This window comes from Corapipo altera, unplaced genomic scaffold (genome assembly GCF_003945725.1).
Source record: "Corapipo altera isolate COAL_440 unplaced genomic scaffold, ASM394572v1 63, whole genome shotgun sequence".
NCBI lineage: Eukaryota > Metazoa > Chordata > Aves > Passeriformes > Pipridae > Corapipo > Corapipo altera.
In genome coordinates, this window is record NW_020884928.1 from 357,714 (window position 1) to 384,092 (window position 26,379).

Sequence of the window (26,379 nt, forward strand, 5' to 3'; positions counted from 1 at the left end):
AAAACAAAACATAAAAAAATTGACCCTGAGGATTAAAAAGCAACTAAATCTGTCTTGTAAAGATAAGTTAAGGAATACCAGATGGCAGACTTACCCTGGTATGGTGGTGCTGAGTATTGCCTCAGAAAGGGTCTGGTGATGGAATTGGTATTTTTATGTTACAGTAGTTAACAGAACACATCTCATAATGAAAAAATCCAGAAGGAGACATAGCAAGTTCCAATTAAACATTCTCTTTATTGGGGCCTTGCTCTGTAATGGCACAAGTGACAAACTCTCCAGTGCCCATCAGTGCTGCTAATGAAAAGACCCAGAGTCACATTTTACACTTTTATTTGGATTTAGATCAACACCACAGATAAGATACTTTGGTCAAACACAAGAACAGATTGCTACGCCGCTCTTTCCTGGCTGCAATAAGTACAGTAATGTGTAAAAAAAAAAAATGCTGGTTCTCCTGGAACACCAAATGTAAATCTTGGATTGGCACATACATGTAATAAATACATTGTTTGCACTTAGCACTTTAAAACGGAATTGCACATGCAAGATGTAACCAGGCTACTGATCACCTTCATCATTGTCCCTGTTCTATTTTTACTTCACAAGTTCTTTGCTTGCCTTTTTCCCAGCAAGAAAAAAGAATGTAATTTGCTGCTCTATCCAGTATTTCAGTGATTGGTCTGCTGATTTTGACACGTTTAGCAAAGGTCACATTGAAGGCCTTCCTGATAGAATTGGTATCTCCTCTATAGCTTGAGTTGCAACATTATGCATCGCAGGTAGCAATGGAAGTCCACTAAAGTGAGGTGAGAGGCCTGCCCAAAAGCTGACAAGGAGAGGTTAACAACAAGCAAAGATATAGTAGAGGGACGGGTGTGAATGCAGTTCTTACAATATCAAGAGTCAATACTACTACCACACAAATAATAACATACCAATAATATATTGTACAAGCTTATACAGCAACACATGTTGATTTGCAACATTGTACAGTTAAATCTAAAGTGCACAGCCTCAATCTGAGGTGACAAAACAGTACTATCAATATAATAAAGGCAACACAATTACAGACACAATTTATTTCCTCTTTATGTGCTCATCATATTACATTGAATCAATACTCCATTTATCTATTTTAGATGAAATTAAAACCACATTGCACTTCTTTTTTTTTTGTTTCAAGTATTTTAGAGACAGCAAAACAATATTGCTTTACAAACACAAGTTGGCTGTTAGGCAAAGTTAAAACCAAAACTTTAGTAGGGTTATAAGTAGACAGGCCTAAGCCGCAGAACTCTTACCAACACTTCCAGACATCGGGGGGAAAAAGGACAAATTTCAGTTTCTATGCCAGAGACACCTCTAATTTTAAGGAAGGATGCAGCAAATGAATTCTGCAAGAGTTATGCTTCTAAAAAGGTTGTGAGGATCTGTGTGGCTGTTTTTTGGCAGATATAGCCTTATCTCAATTTTTTCTGCAACTTCAAAAGCTGTTGTACACAAGGATGGAGTCCAGCACTGTGAAAATCCTTTGACAAAACAGTTTGTTACTTAGATCTCATTCCTGTCACTCAGATTACAGTCATATTTAATTTAGGCCTTGTCTTACAAACCTGTACATCTGTAAGAAGTCTTTACCTTCTTAATGTAGCTGTGAGGTTGTATGCTATTTTTTTAGTAGGAATTTCAGAAAATTAAAATTTTCCATGTAGTTTTTGGACTGTGCATAGCAAAAATACTTTTGAGATAAGCATTTATTTAGACATGTGACTTTTTTTTTAATAGGTTTTTTAAACACAGAAACAGAAACCATCTAAATACAACCTTATTTCAGTCTTGGTTAGCACTGTATACTGATTGTGCGTCTGCTTAGGCCAAGTGGGAAACATAATTAGGAATAATAGCATCCTATTGTTGTACTGTAATTGATCTTATTAAGTGGTTGTAAGAGCTGCAGTACTCTTGAGGTTTCTCAGTAATCAATCCTGGAGATGTACAATCCATATGACATGGAGAAAGAATTTATTATGTGGGTTTATATTTTAAAATAAGCACTAATAAATATTTGAGGCACCTCCATTAAAAGAAAAAGAATCCTAGTTAATTTTCAGCTTCTGTCCTTGCAGTTTTATAACCCATATAAAATAAAAATATATAGTTTACAAAATAGGATTTTTTATATATATATATATATTTCCTTTTGTAAAACTATACCTATTTAAATACATTTGAAATGTTGCTATAGGTAAATTAGAAATTCTGTTCTAATACTACGAAAAAGGCAAAATCCTTTCACTTTCAAACATACAGTATGTATATTCTGCATCTCACCACCCCTGCCGCCTGCTTCTCCCAATTTGATTTTGTCATAATTTTGGGCAACTTTGGCATCATTCAGTCCAATTGCTTTTTAATTTAAAGAAATCACTGTGTTAAAACTTGGGATAATATTTAAGTATCTTCTGTTCTTCCTTATTTGTATCAATGCAGCTTTTTGTGCAGCTAATTATTAAGGAGGCATTCTAAAACTCAGGAAAGGACTTTAAAGGAGCCATGTTTCTTGATTTTAAACTGTACTCTACTCCAACGCCACAATATAGAAATAGATTTACTTTGGAACAAACTACAGATACATTCGCACAGTTTGTGACAACTTAATTGTCTACTTAGAGGTCCAGGAACAGACTTTCACACCCAGTTATTATAAATCTTGTCCCAGGCGTTCTATTTCATCAATCAGGAAATCAATGTCTTGGTGAGTTGCCGCAGGGTTTGAGATGACCATCCGGAAGAAGTTTGCTTTGTCTCCCAGGGGCTGATAACTCACCATGGTTGTGCCGTACTCCATCATCCTGGCTTTTATCACTGGTGCCACCTGCAGAGTAACAAAAAGCAGAGGGTGATGATTATTATTATTATTGTAATCATTATAATTATTTTCATTATCATCCTCATCCTCATTATTACTAAACAGAGTATGCTTTCTTTTTTTAAAAAATATGAAGAGCTACAAGAAGCAGTTGAAACGAAATCACATTCAATATTGATAAAAACATTAACCCCCACTAAGGAACAAATATCTCATTGAAAAGACATTGGGTTTATCCTGTTTCTTTGTCCTGCTCATAAAATCACTGGGGAAATTTCCCTCTGCTAACTTTCTCAATATTGCTGGTTTTTGTAGTGTTCAAAACATGGTTACAGTCGTTTACCATCTTCTTTTCATACGCCAAAGTGCTGTAGTATTACTGAACTTCTCCTGCACTTGCTGGGTTTAGTGATTGCAGTTCACAGTAATTTCAGTAAATACACATGGAGGAAATAAATGCTCTAGAGATTAGGCAAACCTAAACTTGGGGACCAGAGCAAGGTGGTGCCACACTAACCTGCAGTAAAATAATCATGGGGGTGTCATTTGCCAGAACATCATGAGGTGACCATGTCCTGGAGATCATTTTGGGGATTGCCTGCCTGAAAGGGTTTCACTGTTCCCTGCGTGATATCCCGGAGGACACTGCTTACCTTCATCAGGCGGCTCGTTCTTTCTTCGCTGTCTTCCATACCACGCAAGCTGGGAGGTAAATACCAGAAGCAGACATTTGTGTGCTGAGGCTAAACACAGAATAATAATGGTTTACACCGTAAGAAATGCTCGTAATATCTCAATTGCAATTAAGTTCATGCCTTCCTTCCCACTCATACATCATACTGTGACAGCAGTCAATGGTTTTCATTATTGTGGTCCACTGAGAGTCATCATCATTATTAATGCAGAAAAGATAATTTTAAGCAATTTATTCTCAGGGTGTCAGATCACATCTGACGCAGAAACACATCATCCAGCTGGGCAAATATATTTATGCCTTTCTGAGAAGCATCTAGATTTTGCAGATCCTGTCCCCTCCAGGGACTGGAGGGCTCATGTAGCTAAAGCAAGAGTCTATTACAGATAATTTAGAGGTGAAGACCATGTCATTTACTTTTATTAGATGACAGAATAATATAGAATCTGATTCCGTAAACAGGAGCCACAGGTGGTGCATAAGACAGTTTAAGATTTTCTTACATTTAATGAAATTTATTACTTCTCAATTTGATTCAGCTAGCTGCTATATTAATATGCATGCACCACAGTGTCTTATCTCATTTAATGACATGAGAGAAAGGAGAAAGGTATAAAGTAAGAACTAGTTGACATTTTGTGTATTTCTGCAATCTCCCAACAGTTGCCTGCTTTACTATGTTCATCTTTGCTGGATGCTGAATGTGTGAGTTACAGAAACTCCTACTGCTGCCAGTTCCTTTACTCATCATCAGACCCAGTGGACCAAATTCAGTGATGATGTGTGAGGTGGGGAAAATAAATTCCATAGTGGCATGCGGGTATGAGCTTGTGATCGCTGAAGAAACATAGTGATGTTTAACCTTGTTCTCTTTTACAGGCAAAACACCACTTAACTTTATAACAGGGGTCTCTACCAGGCCTGTCCCCTTCCGTCACAGCTGGAGAGGGTTGTCCACAAAGCAATGGTCAAACACCAGACATTCTGGTGCCGTTCAGAGGTACGGCCACCCAACCCAGGCTGCACTGCCTTGCCCTGGGCGCTGTGCTCCAGCTGAACACCTGGCATCCAGGGATCCAATCTCAGCTGGACTCCCTCCACAGAAATAACATGCCTAGAGACATTTGCACTCTACACAGGTGTAACTTCTGCCCCATGAGCCAGCTGGGCTCCCAAACAACACTAGACCCTGCCCTGCTGTGCCACACCACATCACAGCAGGGATCACAGTGCAGATCACCCCACGTTATCCCAGGTTCCCTGCAACTGCCCACCTGAGGATGCTGATAAAACCACTTTGCACAACTGTACTTTTGGAGCTGTGTGGGGCACTGTAACCCCCACTCGTAAGAGACTCTGCTATTAGGAAACTGCAACTTGTTTTTATTACATAGGAGCTGGTTCTAATTGTGTGTGTGTGTGCTGTGTTAGGATGAGACACCAGTGTTTAGTTTCAGCAGGGTTAAACTGAGCAGACTGAACACTCATGCACAGCTGCCTCAACTTCCTTGTCCCTAGATCCCATGAGGAAGAGAGGTATTGGCACAACAACAGGTTTTGTTACAAGGGTCCCTGCTTTCTGTCTCATGCTGTTTGATTTGACCTGTTGGTAGCACCCCAATAGCTAACTAAGGCAAACAGTGTTGACCAACTGAGAAAAGAAGCTGCAATACATACCTTTCCATCAAACACCATTTCATACCCTTCTCTGTTCTTTATTTTATTGTATAGGTATTCTGCAAGTTCCAAGCACTTATCAATTTGTGCTTCAAATCCTGTGGTTCCCTTTACAGAGAAATGAAGAAAAGAAGTTACCTAAATATCTGTTCTGTGAATCAAAATAACAGAAGGACCACACAGCACTTGCCAACACATCAGCACAATTCCCCTCTCAGAAGTGTCTGTGAGACCAATTAGGGACCTGATTCTACGTGATGAAGGGCACTTTGTGAAGCAGAACTCATTTGTCTCTAGCTCTTGCCACTGACTCTCCTGTAGCCACTTCTGCAAAATAAGCATCAGGTACTTGTTGGTTCCCAAGAACATTTTGCTGAGAACCTGAATAACACCTCTGACAAAGGGTGCCCTTGGCAGATTTTCCAGAGAGGCTGAGGATCATTTTGGACAGCTTGGACTGGCACAGAGGAGGGTCCTTAGAAGGTGTTGAGTTCCAGACATGGGGAGTCTTCCATTTTCAGAATAAGGAATTTTTAATCTTCCAGGTGTGATATGCTTGGGGATTTTCCAATAATTTTTTTTCCTTTTTCAGTTAAGCACAGAATGGGCAGATACACTTTTAGAGCCTGGTCTGATGCCTGTGAAAATGCACACTCTGTTTAGACACTGCCCTGCCTCTTTACTGGTTTTTTTGTCTTCTTTTCTAACAGATACTATATAAACCCAGAAGATGTGTTTTTAAGAGCTGCAGAAAAACCTGCTTTTTCTTCTCTGGCAGAAGTCATAATCTTCTCTGTGACATCATAATTGTTCCTGCAATCACCAACTGTGATGCCTCAAACAAAGGATTCAGCTTCAAGAGGAAGGAAGGGGAATAAACAGCTGGAATAGATAAACTCTCTAAGAAACACACATCCTATTTTGTAATGTTAATATTACAAGCAGGGTGTGAGAAGAGAAAAAGCAGTACAAGGCATATTGAAAAAATGGGCTTTAGAAGAAATGTTTCTGAGTTAAGGATGCATGTCCCTGCTAAATCTGTTCTGGCAGTGCAGAACTGACTTAAAAGCCCATGTCATTATCCCTCTGTGTATAAAGATTTCAAAACAGGATAGAGCTAGCACAGCCCCAGGAGAAAGGCTCGGAATAAAAGAGAGACACGTGGTTAAAATCTCCTATCACTCTGCACTCCCCAGTTAGCATAACAGCTATTGCAACCACAGAAACGTCCATCCTCCCTTACAGACTCCCACAACTCCTCAGAGTTTTCATGAAGCACATGAGGATCTTTAAGGCTTTCTGGAAATGAAAACAGTGATGTCATATCCTCTGAACAACCCTGAGGCAAACTGACATAAAAGATTGGATAAATACACCCAAGAACTTATTTAACAATATTCCACAAATACAGATGAATTAATCATTAGAGCTAGTGTTTTACAGATTTCCCAATGAAGATCTTTTGATGAGTTTTCCTCTACTCCTTCAAAAGATGGAGTACCTTTGGAGTAGATCATATCTACTGCATGCAACGAAACTAGGTTTTCCAGTCTTGATTTGCCAGGTTTAATTTCTGAATGTCATTTAAACATCCTTTTATTTCCAGAAATCTTTGTAACAACATTCCTAGGTATATGATTTATGCTATTAGACTCCTATAGTTACAGAAAGCAAATGTTATGCAAAGCCATAGAGTTCAAGTTTCAAAATCATTTGTGCTGCTTAGAAGCTCAATTGTTAAAAGTATAAAAACCACAGAAAATAATTGTGTTCTTTCTTTCATGTTATATATGAGAAATTCAGGTCAGATACTTTCTAAAATGATGATTACAATTAAAAAAAAGCCAACTGTATCTGGTGTGCATTACTTTAAGGCAAACAAATCTATAGCAGGCAGTCCTACCTTTGCCCTCCACATCAGCCATAGCTTGAAGACATCCACATGCCGTCCACATTGCAAAGCCTTGTCTCCTGTGTCGTAAGACAGGTCGTAGTGCTTGTCTTGTTGAAAGAGGTAGGAAGCATGCATTTGATTGCAACTCTGCATCAATCCCTTATAGAAATAAAGACACAAGCAAAGTGATGTCGGCACAGATATGACTACTGCTTTGAGGGTTGCTTTGGGTGAGAAATTACAAACACCCAAATTCAGTGGAATATGTGTCCAAGCGCAAAAGGAAGAACAAAAAAAGGACAAAATTAGACTCAGTTCTCCATAGACTAAATTTTTCACATCCCTTTCAGTGCCCAAGACACCTTGGTACCTGGTCCAGCAATGTGTAATATACTCCTAGATCTAAGGCATTTTTTTAAAAAAAATGGACATTGTGTTTCTTAGCATCATTACGCTTAAGTTCATTTTTGGATCTTGCTTGCTATTCTTTGTTCTGGTTCCTTTTCCTCCTTTCCTTGGAAGGCATCTTTTCTGGTCAAGTCAGACTGAGACAATTTGGTGACTAATCTAAATAATATCACAGAACTTTTCAATTGTTTGGTCTCTAAAATTCTGATTTTTATTGTTTTTTTTTATTTGTAGGAACAGTTCTTTTCTGCAAAGTCCTCAGCTGCAGATTGGATTCTTAAGTGGCATAGAAAGCTTTGAACAGACAGAAGAGCATATGGCCTTTAAAAAGCCAGCTAGAGCTATTTCTGAGTTGCAACATCCCATTCTGAGAGGCAGCTTTGTGGGAGGGACAGAGGCCAACAAGGTGAAGAAACCTGGCTCATGAAAGCATGAGGTTTCCTTTTTAGCTTTTAAAGTGAAATGCAGAGAGCCATGTTCTGGCTCCAGTTAAGACCTCAACCAAGTTTATGGTATACCTTAGGGCTGTTGCCTAAAACAGCAATTTCCAGTCCAAGAAGAACAAAAACTTGGCTGTTTATCATCAAGTCTAATCTTTATGTGTAACTCAAAACTGAGATAGCAAAATGAGAGGGGGAAAAAACCCTGACTTTCTCCTAATCTGAGCCATCTGTTCTCACTAGAGGTCAAGGATGGCACTGACTTCAGCCAGGCAGGATTTGTCTCAGAGAACTGACCCAGAGGGCAAATAAAAGCCAGTTTCTCTCTTCCTAAGTGCAATCACTTTGTATTACAATCTGTTGTACAGCTGCTAGCAAAACAGCAACCAGCTTTTTGATAGCTGGTCTATTAAGTGGTGGTTGTATAGCAGCTGTCCCAGTAACTGATGGTTACATGAAAATTACAGGCTTGAAGCGTAATTCTAATTCTACTGCTAAATGAAATGTCTACTTTTTAATACAAGTGAGCTTAGTGCACCATTTTTACTTCCAGGTGCCCCAAAGTGGATATATAGATCAGAGCTGGGTAGGAATATCACAAAAGTCAAGAAAGTTTAAAGATGCCTCAATTCTGGACCAAATGTTGTGCTGCATGTATACCATGTCATTCATCCCAAGAGAATGAGAGTTTGCCTAGAGTTACATCTTATGCTACACAGAAATTTATGGGGTTACGCAGCTATGCACCCACAACTTAACTACGGACATTTTATATGGAAAGTCAAAAAACTCTCTGAAGATATTGCCATTGACAGGCTCTATCATTTCTTCTAGAGAGCTGCTTTAATTCTTTTTGCAGTCACAGCCTGAGCATGTAACTAGAGGTCAATTACTCAGTTTTGTTTTATAATCCTCATCACATTAGCAAATATTAGCTATGACACATTTATGAAGACAGTATCCAGGATTTTCAGAAGCAAAACGCCAGAAAGGAGCAGAGAAGTACATATACTGTGACATACCTCTTCTCTTACTAGGAGGGCCGAACACTGCAGTGGGACACCCATCATCTTGTGAGGGTTCCAGGTCACTGAGTTAGCCCTAGGACAGCAAATCACATGAAACTCAAGACATTGTACTATGTGATGAAACCACAGAAGCATTTAGAAATAATTAGAATAATAATGAACATGTAGCAATGCATACCTTTTTCTGTTTCAGAGCAAGCAAAGCTGAAAGAAATCAGGGTTGATATGAGGAAAGCAATGCCTTCACAGGGGACTAATCTATGCTAGTTGGTTTTTGGATGACAATCCCGGCAACATACCACAGGATAATTGCTCTATCCACTAAACTTAATCAGTATTATACTTTCTGGGGAGTCATCTATACTTTATAAACATAGGGAAAACTTCCTAAAAACACCCACTTGACTGATGAACTTTCTAAAATTGCACAGCTGATTAAAGATGCAGATAGGAAGCTGGCAAACTAGCAGATTCCCTCCCTCTGACTCCAGTTTCAGCAAGATTTTAGTAAGGAGGTTACAAAGGCATTTTTTAAAAATTCCTTTAAATGCTTCTGGGTATCACTAAGTAACTCTGAGTAACTTGGAAAACCTGGCTCAAAGTAATTTTTCCTGTTGCTGCAATGATGGCAAATTTTCATAGCTCCTCAGTTTTAGCTTGGCTATGGCAATTCACATGACCACAGTAATAAGCACAGGATTGATCCATCTTGCCACAGAAGAGTCTGATCCCATCTCCCTTCAGGACACATTTACTGGAAAAATTACTGTCAGTCTAAACTTTGTGAATAAACAGGGTGCTGATACAACACAGACTAGAGAAGAGGCATTTGGGACTGTGTTGAGGGCTGAATGGAAGATTGTCCAGTTGTTTATTACTTTTAATTTTGTGTTATGCTTGACTGGCTATTTTTTTTGATTACTATTATTACATATTATGATTAGCTGATAAATGTATATATTTGCATCCTATTTGGCAGGCTATCAATGATACACAGTATTTCACCTAGTGCACTGATTTGTATTTTCATGGTATACATTGACATAAATCAGTCAACTGAGGCATGTGAAAACTTAAAGGACACAGACACATTTGCAGGTAACATTAACGTGAACAGAGGCGAGTATGTTAGAATCTGGCAGTGTTCTCCTTTGTAGGACCTGGAGATAGGTTCATGCATGTCCTGCCAAATTGCTTCCACTCCTTCAAAGCAAGCAACTTCAAAATTCACATGGACATTAGGCAGTAGTTCTGTGCTTTCTTCTTTGCAATTTAAATGGAACTGTGCAAGTGCCTGATGCAAAATCTGTAGGGAACAGTCTTCCACAGGCAACATCTGGCCACTTGGCTTGGCTTTTTGAGTATTTGGCAGCTTTTAATCAGCTCAGTCAGTCATCTGATTACAACATCAAAGCTAATGATTCTGAACATGCATTCAGGTCTATGAATTTCCTTTGATATGATACTTTTTAATTTTTATTTGTGCCTATGCAAAATCAAGCAGAAATTCTTTAAGAGATCTCTAGGTAATAATGGTGGTATGGGTTTTCTCAAAGAAAAGGATTATTCACTGACAATAGCCAGATGTAAATTATCTGTCTAAAACATTTAATTTACCCTAAGGTCATTTATTTACGCAATGACATACCAATTGCATACAGAAAAAAATTAATTATGTGAAGTAAATCCACCATTTTTCATTTGTTATCAGTTATTTTGGGCTTTGGCCATCAGCATGTGCTTGTAGAAACTGCTGGCTGAGACAAACAGTGAAGTAAAAAAAGCTACATGAATCTGCATATATTCTCTAAAAGCATCTCATGTTTGCCCAAATAACCGAGCACCAAGTATCTGTGAGGTTTTTTTGCTGTCGGTCAAAGATACAAAAAAAAATTTCCTTTGGAGATTTTGAATTGATGACAGGAGAGATTCACAACTGTCAGAAGTTGGTCCTCAGCCATCATTAAATACAGACTGAGGTGCATTCACTGACCAGCCACAGCCCTGGAAAGGATGTCCAGACCCTGTATGGGAGCACTCATTCACTGCAAGCATGTTTTTCTTATGTAGCTGTCACTTCCTGAGACTTTGGAAAAGGGATACCAGGCTGAAACTCCTGATGGTGGCCAGACCTATCTGCTCCAGACACTGGGGCACATGCTTCCTCCAGGGTGCCTTCAAGTAGCTTGAAATCTGCCCTGTGGGGACTGGAGGGCACAGTAAGGATAGTCCTGCAACTCCTGCTGTCTGTGATGGATATTTCTGCTGGACTGCCTGTTACCAGAAGGATGTGAATACTCAGAGCACAGTGTGCTCCAGTTAATGCTCCCTCCTTGTACCTTTCTTCCCTATCAAACATGAGTACAAGCTTTAGTTCTCTTCTATCCAGACCTGTAACAACTAAATTATCTACCATGAAACAGGAGTGTCCATAAAAGTTCAGTCTGCTCAAAATGTTCCCACATCTGAGATCTGGACAAACTGAAATGAGGTGCTGTGTCCATCAAGCAGAGGAACAGCACTGGAAAAAACAAGCTTCCTTAATTTACTGCCAAACATATGGAGATGGTGTTTATTAAAGAACTGAATAAAATCCAGTGGAGTTCTGGATCTAAAGCATATTGTTTGGAAAATTCTCCAAAATAGATTTAACCTGAACTTTTCATTCCAGCATAATTTGGACAGCAATTTGGGAGGCAAATCCTTTGTTTCATACTCTGCCTTCATAGGCAACTAGGTAGATTTTTCTAACTTGCTGGATATTTGGATATATGTCCTTTTAATGCATGATATGTAATTTTGGAGTATTGTAGGCAGTCTTAACTAAATCAAATTCATAGAACCATTGGCCGGTTTCCAAATTTTGCATGTGAGATATATGAGAAAGGAACTGAATCATCAAGGTATCCTCCTAATCTCCAGGAACAGGATGAGAAAGTTGTTTGTAATTTTAATTGACAAGGAACAGCAATGTGATTTATTGACACAGAAGGCAGAAGGGAGTAACAATTTGCTCTCAAATACCATGAGCTTCAGGAAATATACTAATGTAAGAGTGACTCCATCTAGCCCAGTATACTGTCTCTAGAAAGTGGACTAAATAGGTGACTGGGAAGAATTCAAAATGGGGCAAACACATATGAACTTTCTCTAAATACCCTCTGAGCTCCCGTTCAGTTGTGGCTCATGGAAATCCCAAATGCTTTTTATTTTTCTTTCCTTGAATGCAGGTAAATCTTAACATCCTAGGGAAAGGATTTCCACAGTTTAACTAAAAGGTTCTGAGTAAGCAGTTGTTTTTAAGCTCAGTCTTTTCAGGCTGGACTAGCATCACTTATGTTCATCTGTATTCATCTGCAATGTTCATGAGCTCATGACTATGACTGTGTGTATATATCCAGGCTCAGATATACTGAGAAGACATCACTAACACAGCCTGGAGAGGGCTATTCTCTCCAGAAGTGACAGAGAAGGACATCTGCCCAAACTGCAGGTGCATCCACCTTTTATACTTAAGATTTCCGTACACAAGACCTCCAAGATTAACTTCTTAGAAAAATACAATGGCTAAATCATGCTGGACACTGAATGCTGCAGAAACAACTCTGGACCTGAGAATGCATGGTGGAAGAACAAAAAAACAAATATAAAATGTCTGCTGAATGTAGTACAAAACAACGTGCCACGTCACTGTAGCACTGAACAAAGGAAAGACACCTCGCAATGCTACTTCAACTGGAAGGACAGTTTGCATGATTTCTTCCTACTGTATCTTGGAGATAACACGGATCTTTAATTTCATTTATAGGCATTGCTATGGTAATCACAAGTGTGTTAAAATGCATTTAATAAATGACTTTTATTAATACTAATAAATCATACCTTTCAATGCCGTTTAACTTCCATTTGTGTTTTCTTGACATCAGGAGCCCACCACCCCATGCTCCCTGGAAGGCAAGATACATTATCTTAATGAGAACTCTGCTTTTCTCCATGATGACATCTGTGTGTTCACATCTGTGTTTGGGACCCTTTCTTTTTTCTTGCTGATGTGGCACATTCCAAAATGACCACGCAGATGGGGCCTGAGGCATTAGCTGTGCTAACAATTTTCTTCCAGTAGCTTGGAAGCAGCAGTTAATAGGCCATAAACCAGGCATCCACTCTTATCATCTGCTAACCCCTCACTCGCCCCTCCTCTGACCTCCTCTGACAGGGCACATTGAGTTGCCCCATGCTATAATTAACGACTTACAGAGCTGCTCCTGGGTAAGCTGCATTTTCTCTTGGTGCTAACAAACCAGGCTGAGATCTCAGCTGCTCTAGGGAGTTTTCATCATATTTTGGACCCACTATTGCTTGCCCTATACTCATTTGCTTTCTTCACGGCAATTTGGGACAAGCAAGCGTTTCATGCAACTGAGAAGTATTTAAGGTAAATACAAATTCTTCCTTTGAATTGGACTGATTTTGGCTGACACAGTAATCCAAAAGCAAGATATTCAGCCCTATGCAAAGTCAATTACCAAGCCTCTTTGGGGAAAAGATTTGCAAAAATGACACAGAAGTCATTCTAGGGCTGAAAGATGATCCTTCAGAAAGATTTCTTGGCAAGAGCCCAGATAAAGCTAAGTAGCCAATCTGATAAAATTCTCTAGCATTTGCATTAACCTGATCAGCAATTTGCAGTACTTTATTCCAGACAAACGTAGACTTTTACTTATGTATTTATTTTGCAGCTGCTGCAGAAGCTGAGCCAGTGCTCAGTATGGTTCTTATGTATTTCTTTACTAATGGTATTTAGAGATAAAGCTGAAAGCCAAAAGCACTCAAACTAGGTCATCTTTAAATGTCCCAGTTGCTAGAAGTACAACTACAGTCACAGCTCCTAGAACATCCCTCTGACCTGAGTCTTTCAGAAGAGTGGGAAGTCAGTGTTTGGATGTTAGACTTAATTACAGAACCCAAACACAATGGATTTTGTACAAGATGACACTGTTCAAAATTAATGCTAATACACCTTGTAATCCAGCCCTCTATGAAAGATGGTACTTACATCCACATGCATCCAAATTTTGTATTTCTTGCATATGTCTGCAATAGCTATGAGAGGATCGAATGCCCCGTACACTGTTGTCCCAGCTGTTGCACTCACCAGAAAAGGAACAAATCCCTGGAAGAAAGCAGAGAGGTTTGCATGGTCAGAGTGATGCAGCCCCCTCAGCCTGCAGCAGCCCCAGCTCCCCTTGTGCTGCCCTCACAGTGAGCCCACAAGAGTCTCCCGGAGGGCATCCCTGCTATGTTAGGACTGGTTTTCTCAAAGTTCAGATGTCAGCGATATTTTAGTTTCTACCTTAAGGTGGCAGCAAACTTCCAAACCAGCATCCTCCATTTAGTAGGATGCATGAGACGGGTAAGGGCTCAACAGAACAATTCTGCTCTACACCACCTGCCTGAAACAAAAAAGTCTGTGCTGCAGGGCACAGACAAACCTCATCCAGGTACCACAGTGAGAGAAACATTTTTAGTGGACTGTGCCCTGGGCTGCACTGGAATTATCCCAGCAAGTGCCTGGACATATGGTGTCCCAGTTTTGTCAGTGGGAACACTGTGCATGTGAGTGTCTCCTGGGGCAGTGGACAGGGGAGTTGTGGGGCTCACTTCAAGCCCCATCCCTTCTGCAGAGCAGGGAGACAGTATGAGGAAGGAAAAGACAGCAGCCTCCACAGAGGCCAGGGACCATCTCTTGGATTCCCTCTGCTACACGCTGTGCCTCACAGCAGAGCACTCACTGTCCATCACTTTTGCACTGAGGTCTGGGGTCTGCCAAAATTTATACCAGTGTTGCATTTTAATTTCATCTGTAGTTCTGTTGATTTCATATGGAGTACTTGGAGGTCAAGAGTGGTTACCTTTTTTTTTTTTTTGCATAACTGGAGCTTAAACCATCCAAAAGGTCTAATCTTCCTTCTACAATAGTCCATGGGTTTGGCTGGACATCTATTGTCATTTTTCCTTATTTTTTAATCTACTGTATTGCCTTTCTTGGAAAAAGTGAGCTTTTAATGAAGACCTGTGTTATTAATGAGCTTTGACTGCGGCGTGCCTAATGAGTATTTACATAGATGTTGAAAGCATAGGGCTGAGTTCATTGCATACTTTAATCTGATGTTTTAGTTCTAGCTTCTGTTAACAAACACATACAAAAGTAGTGCATATTTAGAGATGTGTGGATTTTAATTTATTTTCAATTCATTTGGTGAGTCCATGAGGAGTATTTTTAATGCATTACAATATAACAAATTCCCCGAAATGATTACTCTGTTTTTGACAATATTCAGCTGAGAAACTACATCATAGGCTGATAATATAAAAAAGGAGGATGTTAAGCAGAACGACATATAAAAAGAAAGCCAAATGGACATTATGATGTAGCTCTAAACCTATTTTCTCAGCAACTCTTGCCTCATTAATTGGCAGGTTACATTTCTGAGAAATAAATAAAAACTTAGTGGGCAAGCCTGTGTTGTTTTACAAAGGAAAGCAAAACAACTAGCTGTACCATTCTTTGCTTTTTTCTTCTTTGGAAGAAGAAAAGCAGGTAAACTTACTTTTTGTTTGGCTTCAACAATTCTTCTTTCAAGGTCTGATGGGATCATTTTCCCTCTGGAGCAAGAGAGAGTTGTATCAGTAATTCGATCTTGAAATCAGCTTCTGCTGTTACTTCTTCACTTAACAGGAAACCCAAAGAAGGAGCAAAGTAACTTTTTTGCCCAAGGGTTATGTAGCAATGAAGAGCACAGAAAGGCTCTGTCCACTAGTCTTAGTTTTTATCCTAATTATTTAGTCAATATATTTGCATAAATATGGTGATGGTAACTGAGAGAAGTTACCTCATGGCCACTGCCATTAAAGACTGATGCTGCTCCATGGAGCCTCTTGTTCCTGTCTGATGTTACAGTCCTGGGAATAAGCTCCAGGCTCCCAGGGAGAGGCTCAGCCCAGCATCCCAAGAAGTCTGCCAGGTGCCAAATCCCACAGTCCCCTCTCAGTAGGCACAGAAAATGCCAGCTGAGCTGCATGGCCACGAGCAGTACAACTCAGCTGTGCTGTAAACAGTTGTCTCTGTGTTTCCATCCCAGAGGTGAACTTGTTTCAGGGTGATTATACTATGGTTTAGTGCATTACATGTTTGCATTTGCCTGAAGGAGGGTGTGAGAGAAGCTACCAGCCTAGACTCATTAAATGCACTGTCAGGCTCTTTGCATTGTCTGTATTTGTAACACCTCTAGTATGATCCATCTACCTCAGATTCAGACTCAGTGGTATAAGGCTTGAAGGCTAATTTAGGAAATCCTTCAAATGAATTACGTATAATAATAAAAAACAGTGCTGATACTGATATTGAGGTTAAAGTTTTCTTAGCTTTAGACACAAGAAAGACTATCAAAGAAGAGACAGTATGAATAACAGCATTACAAACACGATAGCTTTCCACAGTACAGAAATAGTCTTCACTGGCTTTGAGTGTTGTACATTTAGATTAATATCAATTTTTAAAGACTTCTTCAGATTTTTTCTTTCATTAAGCCCTGGTTTCCTTTTGCTATAAAAAAAGGAACAACCTTTACTAAAGCTCAAAACAGTAGTTACAAGGAAACTAACTTTTAGTTTGATTTTGCACAAAAACCCTGAACTGTTTTAATTATATTTGGATGCATGTAAATTTTTTTTTTAATTATTAATTTATTTTGATAAGATGCTGTTGGTTTTCTAAGTTTTCAGCCTTACACAGCCTACAATAAGATGATATTTAGGTAGAAATAGGTTTGTACTGCCGAGTTTTTTGCAAAATCTCTCCTGCTTATTCAAAGCACTAAAACACTGAAAGAATAACTGAAAATAAAAAGCTCTACAAACCTAAAAATTAGCCCTGATTTTTCTTGCATAAATTCAAAGAAAGGTCTAAAGGGTACTCAACTCACTGTGAGTTCCCCCCAGACATGTGTACATGTTCAGAGAAAAGCAGTAGTGGAATAAAGAAAATAAAACTATGTCAAAGGAAGGCAATGAGTTCCTCCTCAAAATATAATTCAGATGTTGTCGGTCTTTAATAGTTTCTAATTTAGTAAGCTTGTGCATAGAAACACACACAGAACTTGGCAGATGCTTTCGTTACCCAAAATTTTTTTATGAAGACAAGTGATTATCCAGCCCCTGGTCTCACTGAGTACATGCAGGAATTTATGGACAAGACAGTGCAATGCTCAAGTAATGTCAAGCTTTACCAGTAAACCAGGCAAACTTTGCAGGTGTGGGTCAGGATGGGAAAGAGCCACCAGGAAGTATGCTTGTTCATGCTGGAAACATCAAAAAGATCTCATGGTGCTCCTTCGCCCGTCCACAGGTACACATCTTCACAGAGGGTCATCTCAACCACACCAGCCCACATCCTGTGCAAACAATCTGCTCTGTCTCTGTGGTGTCTGCTGGGATTTGGTGACACATGCAGTAATCCTGCTGTTTACTTCAGTGTGGGCAGGGTAAGTATTGTGGTTTTCACAGAAAACCTTCATGCTGAATTTGCACAAGAAGAAAAGGAAGACACGACTTCATTGATCCACGTTTGTCTTTAGTGAATAGAAATAACTGGAGGTTTATTTTGATGTGTGTTGGTTGTTTTGACGTTGTTATTAAATCCTCTTCAAGGTGTGCTCAGTCTTTTGTTAACAGAGATAACAAGTCCACAAGTCAATATGCAGGCACACTGCAATTAGCACTATGAATTGCTTAGTTGGTGCTTTTTTTTTAATGTGGGAGCAGAGAATTTTGATAGCAGCAAAACCTTATGCTAGAGACATAAGCAATTCAGTACCTTATAACAATGACGGACTCAAATAGCATTTGCTATTGAAAAGACTCTCAGTAGAATCAATACGGATTGTTCTATTAATTTTTGTCCCATAGAAAATTTTTTCCTTAAAATTGAAAATCATCATCAGAAGATGTTGATTTTTGTAAAGTGGATTTTCATAGAGAATTGAAACATTTTATTTGGGTGTGTTAAGAATGAAGTTATCTACCCCTGGTTTTTGGGAGCCTATGTGACACCTGTAGATTATTTTCGTGCTCTGCTACTCCTTTCCAGGGTCCATCATCCTCCTTGGCTTATGCTGCCCACAATGCTCCCAAGACCCTTCTCTTCACATCTTATTGCAAGAGTGTCCCCATCAAGGACACTGAGGGAAATGCAGTCCAGCTGTGAAAAATGGTGGGGGCATGAAGCAATAGAAATGAAGCATTGGCAAATCCTCCTAAATAATATACTCATAAAAAAGGCCCACTTCTCCTCATTTTAATGGATCAAAATGTGAGAGTCTCTAAACGCCCTGTTTTGACCAAAAAAAGGTTCCTCCTGGTATCTTAGCACAACATGTAAAGAAGGATGTTAGCTTGATATTGTTTCATTTCAGGATGAAATAAAAAGGAGTATCAGAAAGCCCTGAGGAAGGGAACTTGTAACATTTTCGATGAACTCCAAAAACTGATTCATGAAAAAGCTACTGACAGAGCCAGTTCCTCCAGCAGGAGAAATTAGTGTGAGGCTGCTGAAGATGACAGAGTTATAAAAAATTATACCAACTGCTGAGCACATCCTACATGCTCTCTGAGCTGAGCACCTGACGATCTTCTTCTATGTACTGACAAGAAGAGCTGTATTTGACATCTTCACTTACCTTTCATCACATCTAATCAAAATCACACTATCTGTACCAATACCCAAGGCTGCAGCTCCTTTCTTCACAGAGAAGTGGCTCTGAAAAATACATTTATTAATTTGATTATTATTTATCTAATTTAATATAAACCATGACCCTCATGCAAGCCCTTCAGCAAGAAGTTCCACACAGGCAATAATTCCATTCATAGCCTTCTTGGAAACTGATCTCTTTAATCTGATGTTTTGTGTCAGCTCACTACTGAGAAACAGCAATCACTCTAATCTGAATTTACTCCTGGAACATTTCACAGTTGTGGCCAATGATGGACTCAAATTCTGTCCTTGATGCATAACTGCAGCTTCTACTGCTTGTACGGATTCAGTTGTGAGTTTGATTTACCGATACAAAATATTCGTCCCCAGGGAACCCAGTTTGTGATGTCCAGAGTGATGTGTTATTATGTAACTTTATGCCAAACAATACACTGAGAGAAATTAAGATGGTAAGCCTAATTGTGATCTCATGCCAGCGAAAGCTAGTAATAACTCCTACTAATAAACAGAGCTACTTCAGTTTAAAATCAAAACAGGTCTATTAGTAAGACTATTAGTTAATCTGTATGTACAGAATACAACGTGGAAGTTACATACCAGAGTGCAAGTTAACCTAATTTTCTCTCACTCACAGGACTTAACTCCTGAGCCAATGTTGGTTTATAATTCTAATTTAAATGATAATGAAATAGTTTTACATCAAATTATACTCCCAAGAATCTGATTTTGTATTAACTCCAACCCAGCTGTTAACGATACTGTCCAAAGTAATTTTAACTACAGATTATTAAACTTTAAAAAATGGAAATTCTTCATGGACACTATAGTATTAGCTTAGGACGTAACACTATAAAAAAGATCAAGAACATAAAAACCTAACAAGGCTTTTTAAGTGTCCACAATGTTAAAGAAGAAAGGAAGACCTAGTTTGTAGAAGACTACAAAGCAGAGAAGTAATCAATAATGCTTTGCCAAGGGAGTATTTGGCTTCAACAGTAATGCAAGTGGCAGAGCTGAAGGGAAAGAGATTAATACAATGGTTACATATCCGTGCTCCACTTAAAGGTCTTGAAGTCAGAGGGATTTCACTGCATACTAAAGGGTTCCATACATAATGAACACTTTGAGAATGAAAATAAATTCTAAGCCAACTTAATGAAAGAAGAAGAAGAGTAGAACCGCAACACGCACATTCAACTTAATAAGGAAAAACCTCTGTGTTTAAAAAATAGCTCAAGGAGCAATTTTGATTGAGTCTTGACTGCTATGGTTAAGGTTGCATAAGAGTTTCCACTCCAAATTCCTTTTTTCAGATTTCTCTTGAGCCAAGATTCACTGATGATGCATGGACAATTTGAAAATACTTTCTCAGGTAAATATTTTTCATACTACATTCATTGTTTAAATGCAGTGGGTTGGTACATAGGACATGGCTGTAGTTTAACCAACAATGTGTATTGAGCAGCCATTGAACGTGTTGCCTAGATGTAAAATCAGCTTTAAGGCCCTAGTACAGCAAACCACTCCAGTCCCTGAACTAAGCACATTCTGAAATGTAACATCCACAGTTTGGACTGACTTCTGCCTAAAATGATGACCGAGTGAAACGCAAACTCATCACTTAGATGAGCTACAGGGGATTTAGGCTTGTGCTTAAGTGTTTTGCTGTATTAGACTGGGTTCACTGCAGCTAGCCTAACCAAGTTTATGTCATCAAGTAGGCTTCCTCTGCATTCTGGGGAAAAGAGGCACCTCCAGGTGAGGAGTTATCCAGCATAAGGGTGGTTGGTTTGGAGTGGGTGCTGAATGACAACAGGTGAAGAGGTTTCTACCCTTTCCCTATGGACCAAGTCCTGTGCTATCTGCTGTCTGTGAGAGTAAGAAGTGTACAGCATCTGCAGCCACCAGCACTCTCGACACTACACATGTTTGATTTTAACACTATGGCATTGTCCAGCCTATTAAAACCACTGGTCAGTGATATGTTCACATTAGAGAAGGAGTTTGCCCTGCTGTTTTTCTAGTTGTGAGTCACACGATGCTAGGAAGTATTTATGCATTGAATATCACAGCTCAGCCATCACACTGGTATTTTTCATGGGACATTATTTATTTCATAAAATTGAATTTCTGAACCAACATATTTCCATGAGCTTCATCACCTTCACTAAATGCAGTGGACTTTTTCCCAGTACAAATGCACTGTAGATGAAGGCTTGGATTGTGATCAATTCACAAACCTCTAAATGTTGAAGGCTCTTCTCAGCCTTGGGAAGGCTCTTCCGAGCCCTATGGGCAGCAGTGCAACTCTGTGAGAGCAGGGAGGAGGACAGGCCGTGAGAAGGCTACTGGCAGGAGAAGGCTCATGAAAAATTCCCAATTTTAGGAAGGTATCTTTGAACTTTGCAGAAATAGAAACAGAGCTAGAATATCGCCAGTATAATGACAGTTCATAGATGTGTTATATGAAGTGAGAATTGAATTTATACACTTTAAAAAATTTAATCTGTTTTTAATTTATGTATTACACAAACTGATGTGCACATACTGGTTAGTGTAATACAAAAATGCAGGCACAGATTTAGGAGTGAAGAGTCACAGATATATTTCACTGGGTTTTGAGTCAATGACATTACATTAATTAATTTTGCTTCTTATTCCACACTAGTTAAAACAGATTTACTATTGCAATTTTTTTTCTATTAGAAAACAGAACTATTCAAAGTGCCTTAAAAAGAAAATACAGATTTGAATGGTTTACTATGAGGAAGAAAATTAAGCCCATGCGCTCAAAGGCATCCACTGGAATATGGCCAAGCTCAGCTGCCTCTCTGAGAAGTCTCATGGCACTGCTAAAACAGCATGAGGGACAAAAAAAAAGAATGTAGTGTTGATAGCTCAGTTGCCTGAAGGCTTTTTACAGACTAAAGGGAATTCAGTGGTCAGGAACCAAACTGGTTTAGGGATAAATTGGGAAGAAATACAGAAGTCTGTGCACAGAAGGGCAAATGCAATTACAATTTCTAAACAAACTCTGAATACGAAATTACTTTATCTGTGTATACAGTCAAAGATATATGACTGCTGTTACGTTTTCATGTCTTAGAATAACACCAGAGGAATTACTCCAATTGCTTTAAAAGCTCTGAAAGAGCCAGGATGAAAGTAAAATAGAAAAAATATAGTTGTAAGAGCAAAGAAAACTTTCCTAACCATAAACATTAAATTTTGGTTTAATATTCCTATGATGATGCTGAAAATTTCGTTGCCTGTGTAATTATAATGGTAAACATAGAAAAAGATAAAGGTCAAAGAGAAGAAAAGGTTTGCCAAAATAAACCTGATTAGGCAGAACTACTGCGAGATGATTCAACTGGGCTAACAAGGAAGGACATTAAATGTGACCCCTTTGAGGATACAGGGACTACAGACTTTTCAGCCGTGCAAGGAAGTGAGCTTGAACACTATCTTTCGCAACAGAGCCGTGTGAGAGTTACACAGGTCTGAAGTCTTACAGTGGGAGAACCAGGGTATCAAAGGGCAGACAGGGGTATATGGCCTGACACCAGTCTTGAAGGAAAAACCAGGCTTGGAGAAGCTGGCAGGTCCAGTTTCAGCACTGTCCTGTGCCTGCCAGAGAGAGGAGGACATGCAGGTGGAAACACGCTGTCACTTTGGTTTCCTGGCTTACTCCCTCCCTCCCCTCATGCACTGCAAAAGGGTGCATGGAAGACTACAAATATGTCCCCAATAGAGAGGAGCCTAACTTCTGAAAAGAAATGTGGCTGAAATTCAGCGGTGAAAGAGAAGATACAGAATATTAGCCAATATTAGTGACAAAAGTATATTATTCAACAGAAAAAAAAATTGGTGATTCTCAGGATTATCTCAGGATAATTTTCCCTTTTTCTAAAATTTCAAATACTCTTAGGTATAGCCTTGTTTACCTGATAGCCATTTTTTTGTAGTTAGCTGTGTAGGGTAAAAATAGAGTGTAAATGTATTACAGGTGCAAGAATGAATAGACCTTTTGGAAAAAGGAGGAATTAGAATAATTAAAAATATTATGATGATGAAAAGTATGGCACTGTTATCTTAAGTGAACAGTGCTTCAATATACAGATACTTCTGTTTTTATACCTTGCAAAATTACCTTCTCATCATCTGGCATGGCTGAAGCTGTCAGGAAGAACCATCCTAATGCCATGGGCCCCAAAGGGCACAGCTGGTTTTTCAGATTGCTGTTACTCCTTGTTTACATAAATCCAGAGTGGTATGAGCTTTGTGGAGGTATCTTATCAGTTCCCAAATGCTGAGCAAGATGAGCCATCCCGCAGCTGAATCCCCTCCAAAGTCTGCAGGCTTGATTGCTGGCAGGCTGGTGCCCAGAAGACCTGGACCCCCAGCCTCATCCCATCATCTATTCACCAGCAAAGGAGGTGAACACACTTTCCTCTTCACATCTCCTGGGCTTTCAACAACGTGGAATTCCTGGATGTGCAGGCTGGGATACTTCTCTCTTAACTTTAATAATCTAAAAATGTGTGGCTGGTCCAAGCTCCCTCAAGAGTGGGGAAGAAAATGCCCCTCCAGAAGGCACTGCACTTTGGAGGCTTTAGCACCCATTTTAGACTTAGATGAGTTGTCTTCTGCAGATCTTGCTCTTTTTTTATTGGCTATAAAAAGTGTATAGACTAACTCAGATTAAATGTTTACACTTTGGGTGATTAACATTAAGTGACATGAATTCTATCTTTATTATCTAATTTTAAGCTACAGCTTCTCCTTCCATTACCTACAAAAAGAGTATATTGTGTCTTATCCCAATTGTAAACACACTGTAGTGAGACATATATTTGCTATTGTTTCCTTTAGCTACTGCTATTCAGTTTTTAAAGTTATTTGTTAATATCAGGAGAGAAATGAGGATAATAATGCTTTTGAACATACTAGTATTCACATCTTTGGCATTTTTGAAATATATAACTTCAAACTGCTTTTCTAATCCAGCAAGACTCACTTGTTTTTTTTCCAGTGTGGATAGTTTTGCAGCATTATGTGTGGTAAGAAATGTTGCACTGAGTTCAGGATGATCCTGTGGCAGTGTAAAAGCCACGAGATATTGAGCAGATGAAGGATTAGACCCAAATGACAAATTTCCCCTTTGGGATAGACTGTCCTAGAGCACTGCTTTTCTGGAAAATGGTTTTACTTTTATTTGAATGGCGCTACTTGAATTAAGCTGTTCCTCAAATAAGAACAAATTTTCACTGTTTACCCCGGCTTCAAATACCATCAAAAATACTTTTCTAGGTATTATGCAATATGTAACGCAAAGAAAAAATGTGTGGATCTTTCAGTTTGATTTTTAGTTTCCTTAGGTGGAAACAAAACTAATTCCTATTTACTCTGTATATTCATAAGTATAACATACAGCTTCGTAATCCATCTGCCAAATAGATCTCCAGGCTCCTCAGATCTTTCTCTGGAAGCCACACCACACACAACACCCCTTGGACTGCTTCTGGCAGGTGGCAGTTCCGCAAACTGTCTCTTAAGTTGTCTGGCCAGAGGGTAACACTACGTACCATGGAAGTGGTAGGATTAGAGATCAAATTTTTGTTCCTTCTACAGAGAAACCAAACCAAAATCTTCCATAGCCTGTGTAAAATGGAGGTCTATTAAGCTGTATCTTTAGGGACAGAAGTCGTTTTTAAATTTCCTTCTGCATCAGCACAAAGAAGCTCCATAATAGCTTTCAGAAAACTGTTAAGGTAAAACCTTTGCCAAAGCCACTCTTCTCCCACAGACGGTGGTGTAGTTTGATGCATTCCCTGCAACTAACAGGGCTTATCCACAAGGGGAAATCAGCATGCAATAAGCTGAAGAGGTTATTTATCGCGAACTGCCTCCTGCGATCTAGTTGCTGTGCGGATTCTCAGTGCACTAATCCCAGGAGGGTGCTCCCCTACCTCCACAGACAAGTCACCTCTCCCAGAGGATGAGATCCCTCCGAGTGTGTCCAGCTCTCTATGACACTGATATCTGAACAGCCAACAGACCCTCCCTTCAGTTGGTAGATGCCAGAGCTGCACTCCTAGAGAAGCCTCCAGCAGTAGCTAGATGACAAGAGCAGTGCAGACGGGGAAATGCCAAAGGCAAGGAGAGCCTCTTCTGTATCCTCTTGGGTCTCTAACTCGGTGAAGAGACTCCTTATTGTCAGATGAGACTCAATTACCTGCCAGTTCTTACTCTGCATTTTCTTTTCCAAACCTATGACAGGAATTATGTTACTATTTCCCAAGCACCTGACAAGATGTTCCTACTTATGGGATTCCTAGAGGAGTGGGAAAGGAAGAAAGCTGATGTGAACTATATGGACACAGTCTTGCTGGGTTGGAGAACAGAGGAGACAAAAAAATTTCCATGTCTTTCCAATTATGCCCAGCCTTTTTTTCATTCTCTGAACTGTGGATTGAGCCCATACAACCCCTAATTAATCATCAAGTTCACAGAAATGCTACAAGTCTCTTTAAGCTATTTTCCTCCTATCAATTAAAAAGGCCAAAGGCTGTTTTGTAACCTGAACCCACTTAGTTCTCTACAGCTAAACTTTCCCCCTCTGCACCCTTTTCCTCCTCAGGGTAGGGTGATTCTGTCCTTTTGCCTATTAGGTGTAATCCCTGCTCCATACTGTTCCCAGCTACTGTTGGATACTGTGTAAGACAGTGCTGGTTGGACAGATCAAAATCACAACAGGTAATGGGTTAAAATTCAACAGGCCTTGCCTTTTAGACAAATGAACAACTAAAATATTCAGAGAAGGCAGCTCTCCCTTTCAGCCCCTTTTCCATGCTGAAAAAGGCGTCTGCTCCTCTGAACAATTAGAGTAGCCTAGAGTTGATATGCTGGGACACAGGAGGACACTTTCATTTTAGATTTTTCATCATGTTTGAAACGATGCACTGAAATAGGTTTTTACAACTGGCATCCATCACTTTTTCCCCTCTGAGTCAAGGTCTCTTGTGTCATGTGCAGTCCAGAGCAGCTGCCCTGAAGGACATCACTGCTCCTGCCCCAGTGCAGATGAAGGAAGACTGATGATGCCCTAATGAATGTAGAGGACTGAATTAAATCCTGAGCGCAAGTGCATCTCAGTGAAATTAAACTTGTGCAAGACCGACCCAAGTAGATGCAGTGTACTTCACCATCACTGGTGAAACAGAAACAAACAGAACTGGAGTGAGAGGCAAGTCACAGCTTGGAGAAGATCTGCTTACTGGGAACAAGCACAGTTGGAATAGTCATATAATCTATTCTAGGCCTCGAATGTAGGCTGTGTATGTCAGGAGGCTCTTTATGGTCAGTGCACAGAAGTAGGTGAATCCCTCCCAAACGTAATTTAGAACATCTAAATTAAGGAATATTTAGGTTCCTAATTTGGATGCTCTGAGTTTCTCTCCAGAGGTGCTTCTCTTCACTGGTTGTGCCGAGTGAGGCTCCTAATTTAGGAACATGATGCACTCTTAAATTAGCAAGGCAATTACTTAAGAACTGCAAATTACTCCTCCCTTCCCTTTTCCCCCACTGG

General features: G+C 39.5%; 1 protein-coding gene across 2 annotated transcripts in view; it reads right to left on the reverse strand.

The window, feature by feature from the left end:
• Positions 1–217: 217 nt before the first annotated feature.
• Positions 218–26,379, reverse strand: part of GAD2 (glutamate decarboxylase 2) — a 41,682-nt gene continuing 15,520 nt past the window's right edge. For both annotated transcript variants that reach the window (XM_027658675.1, XM_027658676.1), the window contains 9 exons: positions 18,751–18,830; positions 15,625–15,679; positions 14,070–14,186; positions 12,896–12,960; positions 9,008–9,086; positions 7,147–7,296; positions 5,244–5,351; positions 3,526–3,615; positions 218–2,878 (listed from right to left, as the gene is read on the reverse strand). In XM_027658675.1, coding sequence (XP_027514476.1) covers positions 2,705–2,878; positions 3,526–3,615; positions 5,244–5,351; positions 7,147–7,296; positions 9,008–9,086; positions 12,896–12,960; positions 14,070–14,186; positions 15,625–15,679; positions 18,751–18,830 — 918 coding nt within the window. In that variant the 3' untranslated portion in view covers positions 218–2,704. The remainder of the gene's footprint in view (positions 2,879–3,525; positions 3,616–5,243; positions 5,352–7,146; positions 7,297–9,007; positions 9,087–12,895; positions 12,961–14,069; positions 14,187–15,624; positions 15,680–18,750; positions 18,831–26,379) is intronic.